We start from the raw sequence: 22583 nt of genomic DNA on the forward strand, positions 1-22583 counted from the left end.
TGCCTGGGCAGATGGGGGCCACCAGCAGTACCTGTGAAGGCAGTACCAGGCCCCAACATCACAAGCTACATATTTTATTCATGTTTTATTGTAAAGAAACAAAAAACACATATTTACATTCCCCGTCTGATTTGAACACCTGAAATTCTGGGCAGTCTTCTCTACCAGGCCAGGCAGTCCTGGGCACTCAGGTCGGGACCAGTACAAGGATAACCCTGTCCCTTTCCCAGCCTAGCTGGGATCCCACAGGTCCCATGCTAGACGATGACCGTCTGTACCTCAAGCTGGCCCTCTGGTGAGGCAATGACCAGCTCGCCTGCATGCTCAAGGATCTCAATGTCCTCTGATGACACCATTGTTACAGTAGCCTGTTCAGTGCCGTTTGCACCTGTACGAGCCGCAAGCACAGTACCCTCACTGATGGCTGAGGCCAGTGTCATGGCCACCTGCTCAGTCAGGCTCTCGGGGGTGGCGATGGTGATCGTGTCTGCAGCAGCTGCCTCTGGACCCAGTCCTGCCTCCTGGTCCATGGTCACATTCTGCACGATGATCTGGTGCCCAGCGCTGGCCTGGTGCACAATCTGCTGTACCACCTTCATGATGTGGCTGTCCACCTGCAGGGCCACAGCTCAGCCCAAGGTGTCCAGGAGGCCAGGCTGCCCTCCCACTCCTTGCCAAGCCCCTCACCTCTGTCTGGGTGCCCTCAATGATCTCTGTGGCTTCAGTGGTCTCTGTGTCATCTGCAGTGGCCTAGGCAGAACATCTGAGGTCAGCCTGGGCTGTCCCAGTGCCATCCCATCCCCACCAGGCCTGCCACGCACCTCAATGATGTACTCCTGGGTATCGGCCACCACAGATGAGAACTCTACCAGCACTGTGTGGGGGTCCTCCGCAAGCACGGTGGCAGCTGCTGAGGGGCTCTCCTCTGACACCAGCACCTCCTCCACCTCCAGAAGGCAACCCCCTGCCAGCAGGAAGCTCAGTCAGGGTTCAGTGACCCCCAGCCTCACCTCCTCCCACCATCTGCCGGCCCAGACCTTTGGTGCGCAGGTGCCGGTTAAGTGTGCCATGCTCAGCAAAACCACGGCCGCACTTGTAGCATTTGAAGGGCTTCTCGCCTGTGTGATGCCGCACATGCCGCACCAATGAGCCTTTCTCCCGGAATCCTCGGCTACAGAACTGGCACACATGTGGCTTCTCCTCCAAGTGTGTTCGGAAGTGCACTTGCTGGGCATTCTGCAGAGACCAGTCCATGACAGCCTGACCTTGGCCACAGGAAGCCAGGGCTCTCCCCACCCACCCCTGGCCTGAGCCAACTGGGTAGGCTGGGGTAAGGAAGGAAGTTGGGGCATGGAACAAGGCCCATCTGGCCCCAGGGACAGGGAGCTGAGGATGGGGTCAGCGCCAGGATCCTGGGGCCGGAAGCCCACCTTTGTCTTGTAGCGCTTGCCACACTGGGGACAAGGGAAGGGCCGCTCATCTGAATGGACGCGCCGGTGGCCGCGCACGTGGGCGACAGTCTTGTAGAGCTTCCCGCAGTCCCCGCAGCGGAAGCGGCGCTCGTGCACATGCGCCTCCTGGTGCTTCCTGAGCAGATAGGCCTTGGGGAAGGCCTTGCCACACTGCGCACAGGGGAAGGGCCTTGGCCCTGCGGCCAAGCCAGCATCAGCCAGGCCCGCTGCCCACAGCCCACCTGCTCCTCACTGTCCACGGACCCATCCACCCTCCTGCCACCCACCTGCATGGCCTCTCTTATGGGCCTCCAGGGTGGCTGCTGTTGGGAAGGTCTCACTGCATTGAGGGCATGGGTGGGTCTTGGGCACAGTGGAAGCCTCGCTGGACATCTGCTGGGGAATCACAGGCAGGCATCTAATACCCACTGCAGGCTCTACCCCTGCAGTGCCAAAGACAAGGCCCAGGGCCCCATCCTGGCAGTCTGCCTCGCAGCACCAGAGAGGGCAGAAATAGGCCAGTGGACAGTCACTCCAGAAAGCAATGCTACTTTATGCCACAGGCAGTGCAAGGAGGCACCAGTGTCCAACCCACAAAGGAGCATCCCAGCAGCACAAACACCTACTGTCTCCATCGGCTCCACTTCCAGCAGTGGCAATTCCGGGGATCTATCTCCCAGGGGCTGTGGACTGGACCCAGAGGCAGGGGCTGCTTCCAGGGCACCCTCCTCTCCAGCAACTCTCTCAAGAACAATGCCAGAGTTCTGCATGGCCTGGTGCAGCAGGTTTTCACGACTGCCCTCACGAGAACAGGGAAGCTCCTCAGGAGCTGGGGGCTTCAGGGAGGCAGAAGGAAAGAGGCTGACCACACAGCCCAACACATAACACCCACCCCTCCCACCACACAAGGCAGACCCATGCCAAGCCCAGGGTCCCCCAAGGTCTTGTATACATCCTCAGAATCTCATAGGATGAAGCCAAGTCCTTCCCTGTCACGCCTTGACCCCCCCAGATCACTTTCCTTCTGACATGCTATTTGCTAAGAAGCTTTCCCACCTCCCCTGCAAACAGCTGTAGAGGTAGACCCAAACCTCCTATTCCTATTGGAGCCAGTGCCCTACACACAACCTGGCACTGAGCAGGCAGAAGGGAAGTGGCACTGCAGGGCTCCTTGAGCCAGCCCCTACCTCTGGAGCCAAAGCTTTCATGCCCAGGGGCAGCTCCTGCATCTGGACATGGACTTCATGGATGACGGTGCCCTTGGCATCTGTCACCAGGTGAATCACAGGTGATGTCTCCATGGATTCGCCTGTCACTGATGATGAAGTAACCGGCCCCACGGTGGAGGTGCCCGACCCTTTAAGGCAGAGTCAAGTGAGTCTCTGAAGAACACCCCCACTGGTGGCACCTGTGCCCGCAGCTAAGGCCAGGAACAGCAGCTCCAGGAACCCAGGCAGCCTCCCCACCATATTCACCTGCAGATACGTCCTCTTTGCCCACAACCACATCCTTGCTCATGCTGAAGCGGATTTTCTCTGTGCATGGGGTGAGAGACTTGAGGTGACGGGTCAGCGCACCCGATTCCCGAAAGCTCTTCCCGCACTTGGTGCACTTGTAGGGGCGCTCATCTGTGGAGAGAATGGAGTCAGCCCTGGGGTAATGACAACCTGTAACAAGGATGAGGCGGGCATGGAACCCCTGCCACTTTGCCAGGGAGCTAGGGACACAAGGCTTGGGTAGGGTGTCCCCAGGGCCAGGCCCCAGGCTGCTCACCAGTGTGCCGTCGGTGGTGCCGGATGAGTGAGCCCTTGGTCCGAAAGGAGGCCCCGCAGAGCTTGCACTCGTGGTCCTTGCGGCTGCTGTGGGTGACCATGTGGGCCTTGAGGATGCTGCCCTGCAGGGGAGGGGCAGCAAGGCTCAGGGCACCTCCCCAGACAGGAGCAGGCAGGAGGCCTGGCCGGCCCGTGGCCCCAGGGGCTCACCGTTTTGAAGGTCTTGTGACACAGCATGCACACGTAGCGGCCTTCCTTGTTCACCAGCAGCTTGACTTGGGCCTGCTCGCCCTCCCCAGCAAGCCCGAGCCCCTGATGGTTGGGACTGCCTGGGGCCTCAGCCATCTCGTTGTTCCCTGGCTCTGCCTCAGCAGCCACAATGACCTCTTTGATGTGCCCACTGCCTAAGGAGAGGCAGGTCAACATAAGCCTTGGGCTGCACCACAGCCCTGCCTGCAAGGATTCCTAAGAGGGAGACTTCTAAATGCCCTGGAACTGTCCAGACCATCCCTGCCCCTGGCATGGGAACTGCTGCTCTGGGCTAAGCCCCAGAGCCAACCAACACTGAGGAAAATCAACACAGAGGCCCCAAGGGACCAGCAGGGAGCTGCTCAGCCTGAGGTCAGCCTGACAGGGTAACAACCCCCCTCCATGAAGTTGCTTGGAGGAGATCCAGCACTCCCAGAATGCACCTAGTAGAGAGAGACCCACCACGAGCAAAGATGTCCCTTCCCCTAAGCCAAGGAGGGGGTTGTGGGTCCTGGAAACAGGTGCCTGGGCACAGACAGGATAAACTAGCCCAGTTCTCTGCATGTGTCCTGCTGACTGCACCAATCCCACTAGGGAAAAAGATGTTGTTTCAACTCATCTTCTGATTGGGATGCTGGTGGACAGGCAGGCAGGCAGGCCCAGTTGGAGCCTTGTCCCACCACAAGCTGGGGATACCAGGAGATGGGAGGGTGTGAACACTTCCCAGATAGCCCCAAGAACGGAAGGTGGAACTGGACACAATGGCCATGCCTGTGATCCCAGCAACTCAGGAGGCTGAGGCACTAGGATCACGAGTTTGAGGCCAGCCTCAGCAACTTAGACCCTGTCTCAAAATTAAAAAAGGGCTGGGGGTGTAACTCAGTTGTAGAGCACCCCAGGTTCAATATCCAGGGACACACATACCCCGAAAAAGAAACTTGGGATTTTGCACTTGTCATGGGGTGCTGAAGATATCTGACAATGTGCAAGACTAGGCCATAAACACGCTTCCCATTGCCTGTTTGTAAAAGTGACAAGTGGAAAACAGCTGTGAAGATGCCTCCTAGAACCCTCTCTGTCCAGCTGGAGACTTGTTGTGACAAGTCATTCTCTCGAAACAATAAAAACATCATGACTCAGAAACAACTAAGGGCATCTCTTGCCCATGCCTGGCTGACACACGCAATGCCCCAGGAGTATCTTCCCAGATGACAGAGACCTGATGGGCAAGGGACTGAGGGGAACACAGCTACACCAACCCAAGAGGAAATCAGTTTGTGTCCAAAGCAGTAGCAAGAGGGGCTGCCACCCCTTAGTCCTTGCTGACTGCACCCTGTACCCAAGAGGACTGAGCCCAGCACAGCAAATCTTCCTCACTGCCCTTTCCCTACCCAAGACCAATAGAAATGCTGGTAGCTCTTGGCTCCTGCCAACCCAGGAGGCCTGCAAAGGGGGACATTTTCAAGGGTGCAAGAGACAGGAGTACCCAGAGATGGACCCTTGAAGTATAAGCCATGGCTACCATCCCAAGCAAAGGCTTAGAACCACTGGAGGTCAGAGGTAGGTGGAAAGGGCCTGACTGGCCAAAGGCCCAGAGCCTGGATATGCTGCTGGAACGTAGGGAACTTGTTTTCCCAAATGACACCACCTATCTCAGAAACCGAACTCTGTGCCAAGGCCAGAGCACAGCCCCACCCCCACATGACACAGGACATTCCTAAGCCTGAGTGGTAATAAGAAGTGTCTCTGTCTTGGGAAAATCAGAGGAAAGGCGGTGTAGAGACCAGGGCAGGTGTCCCAGCCTCCTCCCTGGGGAGGCTTGCCCATTCAGATGCTCCCCTTCCCAAACCAAAGGCTGGCCTCCCCTATACATCTTCCCTCTTCCTGCCCCAACCAGTCCCCAGTACTTCCCAAGGCCAAGTCCTACCTGTTGCCCAAACCTACTTCCTGTCCAGCTACCCACTCATCCACCTGCCTTGGCCCCTACCCAGCAGGCACTCCAAGTACCAACAGGTCCCTCCCAACTTCCCAGCACATCAAACCCTACCCAGCTACTCATCCCCACCTGTCAAGGCCTGGGCTGCCCTTTGAAAGTCCCCCTGCACACTCAGTGGTCCCCACTTAATGAGCACATAACCCAATCCAGACCTAGCTACACCCCCTCTCCCAGTGCAAATCAGCAAGGCATTTAAATTTAAAACACAGCCATCAAAGAGGCTTAGCATCATACGCTCATAAAAGCCCTGTGAGACCATGCTGATGAAAGCACTGGGGAAGGTCAAGGTCAGGGAGCATGTTGGGGCCAGCTGCAGCAGCAACTCCACCCCACACCTACCCTCCAAAACCAACTGCTGGGGTGGGTGGGCCATTCAGGGATTCCCCATGCTGGGTACTGCCGGGGGCAGAAAGCAGGGGGTGGCTGATAAGTGAGGAAGACTCTAGGAGGGCAGAGACAGCCTGGGAGAACATGGAGAAGAGAGAAACCAGCTCATGAAGGAGCACCAACCAGCTCATGTGCAAGCTACTGCAGATGCAGCAAGGAATGTCCTGGTCCCCTCCTGGAAAAGCCTGGCATCTGATACACCTTCCTCCTGTAGGCCCTGCCTGGGGAGGCTCACACCAGGCCTCCACCCCTTCAGGGCTAGGCCAGCTCTCAGGAGAGCAGAGGTACAGACAGCTATCAGACCGGTGACACCTTAGGCAGCTGGCTTACCAACAAGGTCAGGAGCGTGGCTGATATCTGCTGCTAGAGAGGTAGCCTCCACGACAATGTGGGCCACGGTGATGGGCTCTTCTGGGCCTGCTGCTGCTGGCACCACCTATTGATAGGGGACAGGGGACAGAGAGGATGCATTTGTGGTCTCCAGAATTTCAAGGGAAGGGCCTGGACTCCCTTGCAATAAAGTTTTGAAGAAGTAGGCTTGGGGAGTACAGACCTGGTCCATGTCCTCCAGAATGGCTGGGGTGGGGACGCTGCTCTTTCCCCAAAGGCCCACAGCCCCTGCAACCCGGGGCTGGAGGGTCGGGCCCATCACTCTAAGCCTTGAGTCACCATGGCCTGGACATGGAGCATGGAGCACTGAGCACCCACTAGGTAATCACTAGCAACGCTGGTACGAAGCTGGGCTGTGGTGAGGAATGGAGTTGCAACACCCATCCCCACAGCCCCAGCCAGGTCAGAGGAAGGGCCCTGGGGCTGGGGGCCTTTCTAGAGAAGAGGACATCTTGGGGAGGGGACAGAGGGTAAAGAACACAAGGTCTGACTGAAACCACCCTGTTCAAGTGTCATCTGAACCACTCTCTGATGGTGGCCTGAGGCCACTGACTTCTTGAGCCTCCTGTCTTCTGTCCCATGAGGATGACAAGCACTCCCTCTGCTGAGCAGGGGTGCTATGGAAGATCGTAAGACGACATACAGCTCCAGCACACCGTGGGACTCAACGAAGTGCACCATTTTTATGAGAAGGTGGCAAGCCCCACGGGACCCTGCTTGGTTTGTGAGATTCCCAGAAATTATGTATATAAGACAGGAGGCAAGCCAAAAAAGGCAAAAGCCACCATGATACTACTGTTGCAGGAAGCAGCATTTATTAGTGCCAGCCTTGCCCAGAGGATCTATATCCAAAGGCTGAGCCAGAGCACAGCAGGCTGTTGCCATCTATACCATTAGTCCCTGGTTACATGTCAGCCCCTTTGTCTCTCCTATATGGTAACATACATCCTGACTGGGTAACTGCACATGTGTGCTATGTGGTCCCTTTGCTCTGGGGATACATGTGCACATAGCTACTGAGTGCATCATATCACTTCTCTCTGTTCTGGGAGAGCCCTTACCACAGTCCCCCTTTTAATGCTCAGATCACCTCAGGGTCAAAGAGCATCATCCTGATCCAACAACTTATATTTCCATAATATCAAAACATAATATGGGGGCTGGGGTTGTGGCTCAGAGGTGGAGCGTTTGCCTAGCATGCTTGAGGCGCTGGATTCGATCCTCAGCACCACATAAAATAGATATTGTGTCCACCTATAATTAAAAAATAAATATTTTTTAAAAAACCCACAATGTGGCCATTTTCCTTTCGAAGACAGCTTCCATGAGACTGGAGACAGACCTCATAACCACGGGTAGCAGGCAAGAGTAAGCAGACCCCAGCATTAAAACCACAACACTTATGAAAGTTTTCAAACCCCCAAAATTTGAAAACATCCTCCAGATAATTCCCTGGGATTCCAACTTTTCCACATCTAGAGAGGGACATGGGTGATCTTTCTTGTACAATCCATGATTTTTTCCATGACCTTGCCTTCAACATCTATTTGTACACAATAGTTGCCTAAGTTAAATTTCCCACATACTCCACCTTCAGAAACAAGCAAGTAGTCTAGAGCTGAGAGATTTTGATAAATAAATAGCATTATACATTTGTTTGGTCAGTAAATTGAGGGCTCTTGCAGTTTCATTAGTTATAATTTCAACTACAGCCTGTAGCTTGATAATAATGTTTAACATATAGATGGGAGTACAGGTGGCAAGGCATAATGGTGAATTATCCTTTCAGGAGGACATTCATCATCTTTCCAGTTTTGGATTTCCAGAGCTTGCCACTCACTTTGGGCCCATTGGTCTTCATATATAGGGACTCACAACTGCTCCCCTTTAGCTAATGGAAGGAGAAAAGGGAGGGGTGAATTGTCCCAGTATACAAGATCAGGAGCAGAACTGGAATAGTCTAGCACGGCAGGCCCTTCCACATACCTAGTACAGTCCACCTGGGGTTCTCCATTTGATATCTATGCTGGCATTATCCCAGCCCTGTTTGAGGTTAGGGAAATTTGGCATTATCCCAGCCCTGTTTGAGGTTAGGGAAATTTGACAGAGTGTGGGATTTTCTTCTATGTGATTTTGAGGATCCCTACCACTGGATTTTCTGGGTAGTTATATTACAGAATTTTGTGCCCAGACATGGTAAAGTTCCAGCTGAGATGTTAAACTGTTTGCCCTCTCAGGTAAGACAATATTTCCCAATAATTGAGATTTTCAGGAACCAAACACCAGTAGTTGAATGAAGAGACATTGTTTCACTACAGGGCTCATGAAGGTCCTCTACCCACTAGCAAGAAGAGATATTCAGGGATTGAACTATAGTTTCTGCTAAGGCTAGGAACAGGTTTCTGGTTTTGGAGGAGATGGGGAATTCGGTTTTCATCTCTTCATGAAAGGAATGAAAAATTTGGTGCGGGGAAGTGCAAGTGCAAGTGTAAATGTGCCTTTTTTGGGGGGTGCTTAACCACTGAGACACATCCCCAGCCCTTTTTTATATTTTATTTATAGACAGGGTCTTGCTGAGTTGCCTAGGGCCTAAGTTGCTGAAGCTGGCTTTGAACTCACAATCCTCCTGCCTCAGCTTCCCAAATCACTGGGATTACAGGTGTGCACTACTGTACCCAGCCAAGTTGGTACCTTTGATGTGTATTGGGACATAGGGGTTTGTGTCCCACCCATATAAAACTACACCAATTTTGTGGCCAATTTTCCATCTTGAATCCCCTAGGTCAAGGATAGTAAAATTAAGAGGGTTACAGGCTCCTGAATTAGAGCTGAGCATGGTATCACCCTTTTGGAGAATTGGTGTGTTACATTTACCTGCCAAGTAGACCATGAAACAGCTCCAGGAGGGACAGTAACCACTGTTATTAATGCATCCAGGTTAAGCTGAGAGCTGCTAACACGCTTTTATCATAGAGCCTGTACTCCCGTTCCCAAGATAACCCCCCACAAACCTCTATAGACCATGAAGATCAGTACTTATCTATGACTTCAGACATGTCAAAGAGCACTGACACTGGGTGCTTGGGATCAATAATTTGGGATCAGTTAATTATTTGACCCATATTGTCACTGCTTCAGATCTCTAGCCAGTCCTCAGTTGGGGAGTACTATGGGTCAAAACAAGTGTATTGGTCCCCTTGCTAGTAGATAGAATAGGTGATCTTATTATGTTTTACAGGTCCCTGAAACTTACTTGACAGTAAAAATGGATATAATAAAGTAGGGTTGTGGCAATGGCTCACCTGATCGAGTCATATGAAGGTTTGGGTCACAGAATGAAGAACTTAAGTCCACAAACAAGAGCCAGGTCAGACATAGCCAATAGCAGTGAAACATCCTATCAAAAGGAGGTAAAAGACTGCTCATAGAGACTTCTAAACCTAGTGCCAGCTGGCTAGAGCAGCCTCTGCTAATCCTATCGTGAAAATTAAAGCTAATGGGTTGGGGATACAGCTCAGTTGGTAGAGTGCTTGCCTTGCATGCACAAGTCCATAGGTTCAGTCCCCAGTACCACCAAAAATAAATAAATAAATAAAGCTAAGAAGATCACAGCAAAGAGATGGACAAGAGGTGATCATGCCAAATCATTATAGCAAGGAGGCCAATAAAGGAAATAAGAACAGTCCATTTATCCCAGCAGGTGATCAGTTCCTCAAGCTTCTGCTGGGGGTAGATTAGTCATCAGCTCCCACTTGACTAAAGCAGGGCTGTTGTCCGTAGGTTCTCAGATGGCCGACTTGCATAGTACAGCTGGATCAGGAATACTCCCAGTCAGGAGAAGCTGGTTTCATTCTGCTGTAGTGAATCCAGGGGACCATCTCACCATTCTTCACTAGTCCTAGTATAGGTGGGTTTCCTGACACAAGTAGATTAGCTTTTACTTTAGAATTCAGTTCATTTGCCCACCTTCTCAGAGCTCTCGGGACAGTATGCAGTATGTAACTTCCAGGTGATCTTCAACCCTTTCGCCACCAATTGTACCACCTCAGCCACCAACATCAGCTCATTTTCCAATCCCATGGTGACTGGGATTCCAAACCAAGGAATGATTTCCTTTAGGAGAAATCAGGCCACTTCATGTGCCTTCTCTGTGTGAGTAGGAAAGGCCTCTATCCAGCCTGAGAAAGTACACACAAAGACTAGAAATACTTATAGTTTCAGACCCGGGGAGCACAGTGAAGTCCACAATTATATCTTCAAATGGGGCCCCTCCAATGCTTTGCACCCCAGAGGAGGCCTTAGATCCCTGGTGCAGATTATTTTAGGCACATGTTTCACATTGTTCGCACACCATTCGGGCATGCTGGAGAGCTGGGGAACGTTGAAATGTTGGCTGGATGTGGCCTCAAGTGCTGTCCAGCCAACATGGGTCTCAGTTTTAAACCAGGGGTTCTCATGTTGTAACTGGGGTCCAATTTTGCCAACAGACTAGGAAATAGGGTGGTAGTTTGGGCCATTGGTTCTATTGCCCCGTTGGAGGCCATGAACTTTGCCTCTTGGTCTGCTTTATGATTTCCCTGAGCAACCATGATGCTTCCTCTTTGATGTCCCTGACAATGCATGACTGTCACCTGTTTAGGAGCGCATTTAGCATCTAAGAGTTCAAGGATTTCTTTGCCATACTTTATGTCTTTCCCTAATGAGTTGATTAGGCCCTTTTCTTCATACAAAGCTCGGTTACGTGGAGAGTGGTGAAGGCTCATTTAGAGTCTGTGTATATATTGGCATGTATCCCTGCCACCAGTTGAAGGGCACAGGTCAGCGCAGTAAGTTCTGATTTTTGTGCCAAGGTTCCTTTAGGCAGAGGTTTTGCCTCAATAGTGAAATTTAGGGTCACCACAGAGTACCCAGTAAGGTGTTCTCCCTCTTCCACAAAACTGCTACTATTGGTGAAGCATTCAACATCAGGATCTTTAAGAGGCTGGTCTGTTAAATCCGGTCCACTGGAAAATACCTCATCCATAACTTCAATGCAGTCATGGTATGGTCAACCTGCCCCTACAGGCAGTAAGGGTGTAGGGTTTAAGGTCCACACTACTTCTAGGTGGATGTGCGGATTTTCACATAGCCTTCCCTGATATCCAATCAACTAGGCATCAGTCAGCCAATATTGTCCCTTAATCATTATGTCAGCACTGAGTATGGCACTCGAACATTTAATTCTTGTCCCACAGTCAGTTTGTCGCCTCTGATGCCAAGAGGGCCATGGCCACCATGGCAGGGTGGCCGGCCTCAGGCTACAGAATCAAGTTGCTTAGAGAAGTATGCCACTGGACAATGCCATGACCCAACATCTGAGTCAGGACTCCCACTGAAACCCCAGTACACCTGTGCACATACAAAAAGAAAGGCTCGGACACATCTGGGAGTCCCAAGCCGGGTGCGTTGGTGAGGATCTTCTTGATTTCCTCAAAGGCCTTTTGTTGAGCTCATTCCATAAAAAGGTTCTCCCTCTCCCTCCTTGTGGCCTCATAAAGGGGTTTTGCAAAGATGGAGAAGTTAGGTATCCAGAGTCTACAGAAACCTGCAGCCCTGAGGAACTCCTGGACCATTCTCAGGATATTCCCACTGAAAGATGATGACTGCTAGACTCGGAGGGACCAGGTACATACACAAGAAGGCATCCTTGACTTCCAGGCATGTAAGTTAGGCAGCTTCAGTAGGGATGAGGCCCAGGAGAGTACAGGGGCTAGGGACAGCAGGACATAGGGTAACAGCAGCCTGGTTTACTGCTCGTTGGTCCTGAACCAGCTGATATACATCTATTCCTGAATTTTAGACTGGCAGGAGAGGTGTGTTCCAGGATGACTGGCAGGATTGGAGGATTCCATACTTTAGAAGTCTCTCCAGTTGTCTCTGGATCTCAATTTGTGCCTTGCAAGGAATGCAATATTATTTTTGGCACTCAAGGCAGCCCCTAGCTACTTCTACTACTATTGGGAGTATGTTTCAGGCCAATCCTAGAGGATTGTCTTAGCCCACACCCCAGATACTCTGAAAGGAAGCTCAGATCCCTGTTGTGGCCTTTCCATGAGAATGTAGAGGCACCACTCTTCTCCTTGGGGGACCAAGAGAGTCAAGATCTTCACTTCTGGCTTTCCTAGAGTCAGGGTGGCTTGGCCATGAGAGTTAAAAGTTATCTGGGCCTGCACTTTCCCAATGGGTCCTGACCACTAAAGCCACAGGACTGTCAGGGAGGTATAGGAATTCATGAATAACTTCACAGCTGCCTAAACTGCACCAGCAAGGCAGTAAGAAGAAGCAACAAGCTCAGCTGCCTGTGGCTCCCACTACAGAGGTCTGCCTCAGGTTAATTCACCACCAAATATTCTGCCCCAGTATCAACCATAAGTCCATGGTCCGGCCCCCCATGATCATATGGACCATAAGCTCCTGGGGGCCTAACATAATGAAGTCCAATCTGTCCTAGTCTTCCTCAAAGTTTTCCATGGCAGCCAATCCAACAAAATCATCCTCAAGGACTTCATATGGTTGCCATGGTAGTTGGTTGTCCTTGAACCACTCAACCGCTCCTGCTTTGTCCAGGGACTGCATGATAATCCTCTGATTGTTGGGGACTCTCATTATTCCAGTGACCTTAACAGCAATGAGCACACTTGTTTCATTCTAATGTCACCTTTGGGTGAGGTGGTTCTTCTTGTTGGCTCCCTCTATGGCCTCAGCTCTGGCCCAATAGGACATGTCTCTGGGAGTGCCCTGACCATTCCACCAGGGTGGTAGCAAGCAGACCTACCTTCTTTTTCATTTTCCAGTCTACCTCATGTTAGGCTTCTTGGTCTTGGTTGACAAATACTTTTGTCACGACTTGCAGTAGTTGGCTGGCATTCATTCTAATGAAGCCCTCTAGCCTCTATAGCTTATGCCATATGTCTCCCTGGGTCTGACCAACAAAGGCTGCATGAACAACTGGCTAACTTTCATCTGCTTCTGAGTTGAAGACGATGTAAAAACAGAACATTTCACATAGCCTCTCATAGAATTGACTGGGGCTTTCTTCTGGTCCCTGGAGCACCTCTGAAGTCTTTCTTGCTCATGTTCGCGACCTTCCTTCCTTCTTCCTTCATGCAGCCTAAAACATCCTCTTGATAATGCTAAAGCATCTGAAATCCTTGGTCATCATTAGGGTCCCATGAGAGATCTTCCTCAGCGATCTGGCTCTGAGCGTAAGCCGGGACATTCATGCTTCCTGCTGGGGCAGGTTCCTCCAACCACTTTAACAACTTTAATTGGGTGGCATTCTTCAGTGTTAAATAGAGTCAGGAGTAACTGGCGACAATCAATCCAAGTGGGCTTGTGGGTCTGAATAATAGATTGCATTAAATCAATCATAGTCTGAGATTTGTCAGTGAAGGACAGGATTTTTCCAATTCAAGAGATCAGTGGAAATAAAAGGCTGATATATGAAGGTGTACTGTCCCCCTTGCACCTGAGAGTGTATGGGTTTAAGACTGGCGGCCATGGGGTGGCTATACTCGGGGCATTTTGGGTGGCCTCAGGGGTGTGGCCTCAGGGCTCCAGCTGCAGGAGGCACGAGGAGTGCAGGCAGCAGTGGGGAAAGCAGTGGTGTGCAAGGCACAAGAATCCCGCTGGCTCCAGCATCTTGAAGGGGCCATCACTGGGCGATCATGATCTAATAGCTCCCTCCCAGAAAGGAAGCCTCAGCCGGCGCAGCTGAGAGAAGACTATGTCTTGCCAACAGTCAATGCAGGAGAATGGGTCCCTACAATGACCCTAAATACCTTGATAAATAGTTCTTTATCTAGTGACCTCTTAGACGGCCAACCGAAAAAGGTCAATCTATTTCAGAGAAGGCCTAAAGTTTCCTTTTTGAAATTTTTAGTCATATACTCTAGGGGGGTAAACTTACTCTGTTTGCCACCTATTTCCTCCCCCTAAGAGATGACAATCACAGACATAAGAAGGGAAAGGGGAAAGGGGTAAGAAAGCCATCTCTGGCAGCTCTCCTCATGGAGATATTTCAGGCACCTTTTAGCATTGGCAGCCTGACCCATACCAGGCTCGTAGACCTTGAAGAGAGCCTGGCACTGCTCTAACTAAGCCATATGAGGATCACCAGAATTCTGCACTTGCTTCGGGCTCAGCCTGTTTCATTCAGTCACCATTCACTCGCATTCAAACAGTGCCTCCAATCTGCAGCCCAGTACGTTAAAAGTACAGTTTAATTCATAAAATTGAGCTATTCAGATAACTCTAGAGAGTGATTGGGCTCCCCTTCTGCCACTTAGGGGCAGGTCCACCTCTTGCACCTGAGTTTCTACTATGTGACAGGTGGCACTACTGCGCTGGTTCCTGGGCTCCACCAAGTTCCTTGGTACTCCTGAGATCCTTACCCTAGCATTCTGGGAGGGATAGTCTCCTAAGGATCAATTTGTATGCTGGCACCAGGCAAGGTCACCTCTCCCCAAGTCCCAGGGCCCCTAGCAACAGGGGAGATGAAATCACCATCTCTGAATCCAGGATGAGCCCTCAAGAAATGTTGTGGGATTCTCACCCAGAGACAGAACACCTGTGCTTTCACCAGGAAGTAGCATTTATTAGTGCGGCACTGGCCCAGCAAGTTCGAATCCAAAGGCTGAGCCCTGAGCGCAGTGGGGCGTTGCCTTATTTACCCTCTCTTAGTTCCTGGTTACATGTCATCCCCTTTGTCTCCCCAGTGGGGCATTGCCTTATTTACCCTCTCTTAGTCCCCGGTTACATGTCAGCCCCTTTGTCTCCCCTATGTGGTAACATACATTCTGTGACAGAGCTGCAACGCAGCTGCACATGTGCACAGACATAGTGCACATAGACTGTGCCGCGTTGCCTGACAGAGCCGTGCATGCTCACACAGTTACTGAGGGTGCCGTGTCACCTTCCCTCTGTTCTTGGAGAGCCATTACCACACTCAGAGAGAAGGAACCTCAGTCTCCCAGCTATACAGGCTGCTGAGAGGGCTAGCATACCCCAGGATATCCAGAAAGTCCCAGAGAACTGCCAGGTTCCTCATGGCACAGCCTGAACCCTCCTTCACCCATGATCAGATGCCTGCCCTCTGCCTACCCATCAGTCAGCAGGAACCAGCTGCACAGGTATGTCTTGGCACTCTGTCGCTTCTTCTCCTATTAGGTGATCTCAGGGAGGGCAGTGTGTGCAGTGGCAGTGGGGTAGCGACTCACCTCCTGGCCCAGCAGTGCAGTTGTGGCAGGGGTGGTAGGCAGAGCCTCCTGCGGGGCCCGCTGGCAGGCCTTCTGAATCTTGTGCTGAACAAAATCTTCCAAGGCAGTGAATTCCACCTGGCAGCGGCCACATCTATGCACATCATCCTCATCTGAAATGAGCACGTTGTCAGGGACTTTGGGGAGGCAACCAGTATCCCATCCAGCTTCCCCTCTAACCCCAGACCAGACTCATCCAACGATGGCAGCAGAACCAGAATTCCTACCCCATCTCTCCCAGAGGCTGCTGAAAATGTGCTTAGGGCACCCAGAGCTAGGGAACATCAGGGTATAGCCCCCATCCTCTGGAAGTCTGCAGAAGCAAGGCTCACACCAGGGAGAACAGTATTCTGTAGAAGTGGCCCTGACCACACACTCAGGTTGCAAGGATCCAGTGATGCTGTCATGCCCAAGAGCTCCTTAAAGGGAAAGAAGCTCAGGAGGGCCTGAAGCAGAGGGACTTACCCAAGCCAGTCTGGGGACAGTAGAGGACTAGAATTCAAGACAGGTAAGGACTAGGTATATTGTTTACTTGCCTAGCATAGCAAGGCCCTAGGTTTGATCCCCAGCACTACAGAAAATAAAAAGACTACTGGGGACTAAAAGTGCCCTTGGACATCTCAGTGACCACCTCTAAGTCATTTCCTCATCTGACCAGATTCAAGTGTGTAGGGCATATCAGGGGCACAGTAGGCTAGCCCACCAGGATCTGCTAAAAGGTCAGCCTTTGAAAAACACAGGAACAGCAGGGCCCTGCCCTGTGAATACCCTTACTTTTTGTTGTTGGTGGTGGTGGTGAGGATCAAATCCAGGGACTTGCACATACTAGGCAAGTGTTCCACCACTTGGCTACATCACCAGCCTCCAACCACTCTTTCCTTCCTGACTTAATATTTCATAGATCCCCAACAGGAAGCACCCCTGCTCAGGTGTGTATGTTAAGAGTATAGCATTTCAGGGGGGCTCCACATCCCAGAGCCACCATACCTGAGTCCCTCACCACCACTGTGACTATCCTAAGACCTGCAGGAGAGACTTCCTACTCATTGAATCCTTAATGTGGGTCATGCACCTTCTGGGAAGTTCACCAAATTCTGCCAGCACCTTGGGGAAATGGATGCCTACTCCCTAACTAAAAAAACGACTTGAGGTTCAAGTTCACACAGATGAACCTGAAGATCCACCCAAATGTCCTGCTTCTGTAAAAGTCTTTCAGTTCCCACAAAAACACACCCAGTCCCACATCAAAGTCTAATAAAGGCCTGGTGCATGGGAGGAGGCTGGCCAAAGCTTGTTGAATTAATTAGAGAATAAAGGGCCAGATCATGACTGTGACTCTCCCACCAAATCATCTAAAAAAGGGAAGCCCACCAGATGGTTCACAGTCACAAACTAAGAGCTGAGGTGCCTACCATCCTCTTAACCTCCCGCCCACTCATGAGAGTTCAGCTTGGCACCAGGGTATCATTTTTTGGAGGAACCTCTATAGAAGAACCCAACCCATTTTACTGAGACAAGGCAATGGACAGGTTCAGTTGGGCACAGCAACCACTAGAGGGACCCCTCTCAGGTTGGCCCTGCCCCTCTCCAAGCCGGAATAAAGGGCCAGAAAAATATTTAAGGACTATGAAACTGGTGTGAACAAAGCCAAGACCACCTTGACCTCAATATCACTAGCCAATACCTTCCTATATGTTCCAATGCACCGACTGGTAGGACAAGTTCAGAGTAGAAACCTAAGAGGTCACCAAAAGCTATCAGTGCCTGATGAATGAGTCCTGAGCATGTCCCAGTACTCTCCTCAGCTCTTTACACACACACGTTAATTCTCATCAACCTCCTATGTGACAGCAGAACCCAGAAACTAAAGGGGCTGAGTTGAGGAACTAACTACACAGTCTTGAAATCCAATCGGGTCCTTGCTAGATGGGTGACCTGGTCACTTGCACATCCATGAAACTCAATTTTCCCCATCCTTAAAGTGGGAGTGAATAACATCATTGACATCTCAGGGTTGGTTTCAGGATCGTAAAGGCTGATGCAGAGTAAGTTCTCGGAACATCTTGGAACAGCCCCTCCACCTTGCTGGGGAGATGGAGGCTGTCTTCCACAGGGATCTGCTGTCTGACGCCCGGACCGGCACAGAGCCCCACCCCACCCCAGTCTCGCCCCAGCCACGACCCTAATGGCCCGCCAGGTGAGGTGGGAGGGGCGGAGGGGGCACGGCCGGTGACGTTTGCTTGGGTCCACTGGGAGGACCGGGGCTTGGGTGCCTACGAGCGCGCACTGGAGGCCTGTGAGTGGTGGGCGCCCCGCATAGAGGTCCGAGCGGGTCGAGAGGGTTGCGGTGCCCAGCGGGCTCGTGAGAAGGCTGGATCCGGGAAGGTCTGCGCGTCCACAGCCTGAGCCGCCGGGCTCCACTAGTCCAGGCTGCGCCTCCCCCACCCCGGCTGCTGCGGGCCCGCCAGACCCCGTTACCTTCCTCGCTGAAGGGCGCTGAGAGGCCGAGAAAGCCGCCTGGAGCCAAAGCCGCTGCTGCGACCCCGCCCTCGCCCGCTTCACGCCCGGCTTCGGCCCGGGCTTCTGCCGTATGAGCGGCCGTCACCCGCACTGCCATCGCGCCCTCCATGTCGCAACGCGCCGCAGGAAGATGGCGGATTTACGACCGTGTCGTCATAACAACGGGCCGCTCCGAGGCCAGCGTGAAGGAACTGCGAAAGGGGGACGGGGCGGGGCCAGTGCGGGTTTGACAGACAGACGTGAGGGGCGGGGCCTTGGGTGTGGCCTGGAGCGGAGACTGGGCGGGTCTACTGGTTAGGGTGTAGCAAATTGATTGGCGGAGAGATCCGCGGCTTGGGCGTGGTGTGTCCCATTGGGCGTGTCCAGACTGGAAGAGCCTGGGAAGAAAGTGGGCCTGGGTGCCAAGTGTTGCAGCCAGACTTGAGAACCAGAGGAGAAAGAGGAAGGCGCACTGGGTGGCGCAACCCGGCCAGGGTCCTCAGGGGCGAACCCTGTGGGAGGTCGCCCTGCCACAATCTCGAGAGGGCCGTCACCGATTTAGGGTACTAAGGGATCGGTGCTCACCAAACTCCGTCGCCCCCAGAAGTTGTTAACACCAGTCACAGGAAAGAACCCTAGTGCAGGATGGCTCATGCGCAGCTTTGCAAGGCGTTTTATTTTATATATTTTTAATTGTGGCAAATACACATAAAGTTTACCATTAGTAAGTGACATTTAGTGTGCTCACAATAATGAGCTCACCCATTACCTCTATCTAGTACCAGAATTTTTTTTTTTTTTTTAACCCTGGGGGTTAAACCCAGGGTCTTGCTCACGCTACACCCTCAGCATTTTTTGAGACAAGGTTGCTAAATTACTCAGGGCGACCTCAAATTTGTGATCCGCCTGCCTCAGCCTCCACAATAGCTGGGATTATAGGCATGTGCTACCACTAATGGCTAGTTCCAGAAGATTTCCATTATCCCAAAAGGAAACCTGTACCCATTGAACACTCATTCCCCATTCTCTACGCCCCTCACCCCAGCTCTGGAAACTACCAATCTACTTGATCTTCATTGATTTGCCTGTTCAGGACATAAGTGGAATCATACATTATGTACCCTTTTAGGCCTAACTTCTTTGCAAGATTCACCCATGCCCTAGTCTATGTCACTGCTTCATTACTTCGTTACTTTTTTGGGGGGTGGGGGGGTTGCTGGGGATTGAATCCAGGAGTGCTTTACCATTGAGCTACAAACTCAATCTGCCTTATTTGGGTGGGGGGTGTACCAGGGATTCAACTCAGGGGCTCTAGACCACTGAGCCACATCCCCAGCCCTATTATGTATTTTATTTAGAGACAGGGTCTCATTGAGTAGCTTAGCACCCAGCTGTTGCTGAGGCTGGCTTCAAACTCACAATCCTCCTCAGTCTCCCAAGCTGCTGGGATTACAGGCATGTGCCACCGCACCTGGCTCAGTTTACTTTTATTTTCTAAAACTGTAAATCTATGTAACACTATGAAGACTGAATAACATCTGTCCTTGTACTGTCTAAAACCATCCCATATTATACTAGTTCTACTAGCATCACTTGGGGGAGGGGCACTGGTGCCATTCACTAGAAGGTATATACTGAATGCCTACCATGAACTGGGCACACTTCATGAAGGACTTCTCTCCCATTTACACAGCCACCCCACCTCTCCACCCTAGGTCAGTTCTCCCCCATGAAGACCAGTGTCCCTTCCAGACTCCTCCACCACCTTGTCCACAACCATCCTCTATAGGCACATAGGCATGCCCAGCAGATGTTAAACCAAACAGACGTGGCACAGCTCAGCTTTGGTTTTGACAGAGCATTATCCCACCTGCATTGTCCCTTTGGTGGCTCTATGTGGCTGTTTCCTGGGCTATAGACAGGGATACTAACACTCCTATCCTCTCAGGGTTGTTCTGTGATTCTGACCAGATCATGCAGGTGAGAAGCAGCACTTGCTTGCTGAATGCTAACTGAATGTACAAGTGTAACCCAAGGTCATTAGGCAAGTGTTGGAGAAGTCTAGCTGCCTGGACATCATCAGTGTTTCCTGTTTTGACAAGTATATCAAATAACTGGGTGTTGCTGGGTGCTAAAAGCAGAGTTTGTGATCTTTTGTCAAATGCAGTTCTTCCCAGGGTCAGCTTGGCCACCAAACCTAAATATGAAGACCCAAAGAAGAAGGTTTTCTCCCGAGCAGTGGGTGTTCCAGGCAGGAACACTTTGCAGGCTCTGCCCTTCTGGGCTGTGGTCCCTGTCCTCCAGGGGTTTCCAGGCCAGCAGAGACCAACAGGAATGGGATGTTATATAAATAAACAGTACTATAAGGGAACCCAGTTCACTAGCTTTACCTGATGGGTTTTGGAGTCAGGGTGGGGACCAATCTAGAAGAGGCTTTATAGAGCACTAGGGCCCACGAGAGGAGGAGAGGGTGACAAACTTGAACTTGGGAGTATAAGTGTCCTGGCACAGGGTTGGCCCTCAGGAAACTGGGAACCACTATTGTTCTGACAGCTGGCCCTAGTGAAAGTGATATTAATAAACATACACTTACCCTATGACCTAAAGATTCCACTCCTAAGTATATTCTTGAGAAATGAGTGCTGAGCACAGTGGCACACACCTGTAATCCAAGCAACTTGGGAGGCTGAGGCAGGAGGATTGCAAGTTCAAACAAGCCTGGAAAACACAGCTAGACCCTATCTCAAAATACAAAGTATTAAAAGGGCTAAGGATGTAGCTCAGTAGTAGAAAATCCCTGGGTTTAATTCCCAGTACTGCCAAAAGAGAAAAAAAGAAATGAGTGATGTCCACATAGGCATATATAAGAACAAGAATATTCACAAGGACATTATTTACAATAGCCCCAAACTGGAAACAACTCCAAAATCCATCAGTGGAAGGTCAGACATCAGTGGATGGGGGGGTGGTATATTTGACAATGGCCCACAGGACAATTAAATAAAAATTTAAAATAAACTATGAAGGATCACAGATATTTTTTTAAACTTTGTTTTGTTTTAGCTGTATATGGACACAATATCTTTGTTTTTATTTATTTATTTGTATGTGGTGCTGAGGTTATCAAGTGCTCTACCACTGAGCTACAACGCCAGCCCAGATTTCACAGACATTATGTTGAATCAAGGAACCAAGACACAGAAGGGTACATGTGGTTTATAAAATGGTCTACCAGGGTGTGGTGGCACAGACCTGTAATCCCATTGACTTGGGAGGCTAAGGCAGGAAGATTCCAAGTTCCAGGTCAGCCTAAGCAATTTAGCTAGACTCTTTCTCAAAAAAGAGAATGTTGGGCTGGGGATGTGGCTCAAGCGGTAGCGAGCTCGCCTGGCATGCTTGCGGCCCGGGTTCGATCCTCCAGCACCACATACAAACAAAGATGTTGTGTCCGCCAATAACTAATAAATAAATAAATATTTTAAAAAAAGATAAAAAAAAAAAAGAGAGAATGTTGTTCAGTGGTAGAGCACCCCTGGGCTCAATCCCCAACACCACACAAAGATGGTCTAGAACAGGGGAAACTAGGCTCTGATTCCATATGACAGAAACAAGAACTGTGATTGGTAAAGCTGATGACTGGGTGAGAACATGAGGGGACTTCCTGAGGTGTTGGAAATAGTTCACAGTTGACCTGGCATATAAGTATATATAAATTTCACTGAGCTGCACATTTGAGATTCACATCCTTGGGGCTGGGACTCAGTGGTAGACCGCTTGCCTAGCACGTGTGAGGCACCGGATTCTATCCTCAGCACCAGATATCAATGAATAAAACAAAGGTATTGTGTCCATCTACAATTAAAAATAAAACTAAAAAAAATCACATCCTTTGTGTTACGCCTCAACAAAGTTAATATTAACCGATAATGAGACAATAGCGACCAGTTACTGGGTACTGAGTCCCACCGCCTTGGAATCACTGGTTCCTGAGACCGCCGAGGCACAAGGAAAGGTTTGCGCAGAGGCCAGGAGGCGAATATACGAAGCTTCTTGGGAAGAATCCTTCCAGGAGCGGAAGGCACACCGCTCAAACGCCTGCACCGTGTCCGGAGCGTGTCCGGATACAGGGCCGCCAAAAGTGAGGACGTGACTCCAACCTCAGGCCGACAGCGGCCCCTCCCGCCACGCTCACGCGGAAAACCCCGCCCGCATGACCTCGAGACTAGCCAGCCAATCAGCAGCCGGCCCGGCCTGGGGTCCCTTAACCATGGGCCTCCGTCACCTAGGCTGACCACCCGCCTCCAATGGGCGAGCTGCCCTGCAGCTGCCAATAAGCAGCGGCCTTACGTGTTGCTCCGCTCTCGGACAGCAGCGTCTCCACAGCGAGCGCTCTACTCCGAATGCCGGTTGGCGCCCTGCCAACCAATCATCAATGAGCACCCAAGCCCTGCAGCCAATGGTCTGCCGCTTCCTTGTGTCCGGTCGAGGCGGTTGGAGCCGAGCTCCCTCAGCCCGCAGAAGGCAGAGACGGATTGGCGCAGGC

At 51.2% G+C, this 22583-nt stretch overlaps 1 protein-coding gene across 4 annotated transcripts; it reads right to left on the minus strand.

The window, feature by feature from the left end:
* Nucleotides 1-70: 70 nt before the first annotated feature.
* On the minus strand, nucleotides 71-18178 carry E4f1 (E4F transcription factor 1). Of its 4 annotated transcripts, none has more exons than XM_026385272.1 (14): nucleotides 18020-18178; nucleotides 15503-15654; nucleotides 6186-6291; nucleotides 3434-3627; nucleotides 3225-3345; nucleotides 2927-3079; nucleotides 2639-2718; nucleotides 2078-2287; nucleotides 1739-1847; nucleotides 1431-1648; nucleotides 1038-1236; nucleotides 822-964; nucleotides 688-750; nucleotides 71-614 (listed from the first exon to the last, which is right to left on the minus strand). In XM_026385272.1, exons 1-14 carry the CDS (start codon nucleotides 18168-18170, stop codon nucleotides 258-260), a joined length of 2256 nt encoding a protein of 751 aa, XP_026241057.1. In that variant the 5' UTR covers nucleotides 18171-18178; the 3' UTR covers nucleotides 71-257. The 4 variants fall into 4 exon arrangements, with proteins under 4 accessions (XP_026241057.1, XP_026241056.1, XP_026241055.1 ...); XM_026385271.2 differs by having other exon boundaries at nucleotides 1739-1844; nucleotides 2639-2808; XM_026385270.2 differs by having other exon boundaries at nucleotides 2639-2808.
* Nucleotides 18179-22583: the final 4405 nt, after the last annotated feature.

The sequence above is a fragment of the Urocitellus parryii genome, chromosome 9 (assembly GCF_045843805.1).
Source record: "Urocitellus parryii isolate mUroPar1 chromosome 9, mUroPar1.hap1, whole genome shotgun sequence".
Taxonomy (NCBI): domain Eukaryota; kingdom Metazoa; phylum Chordata; class Mammalia; order Rodentia; family Sciuridae; genus Urocitellus; species Urocitellus parryii.

Excerpts from the sequence above, each read along its gene's own strand:
- E4f1 (XM_026385270.2), bottom strand. The coding sequence starts at position 18,170 with ATGGAGGGCGCGATGGCAGTGCGGGTGACGGCCGCTCATACGGCAGAA. Across the intron at positions 15,655-18,019 it reads AGCGCCCTTCAGCGAGGAAG|ATGAGGATGATGTGCATAGA; the intron begins GTAACGGGGTCT and ends TGCTCATTTCAG. Across the intron at positions 1,649-1,738 it reads CCATAAGAGAGGCCATGCAG|GGCCAAGGCCCTTCCCCTGT; the intron begins GTGGGTGGCAGG and ends GCTTGGCCGCAG.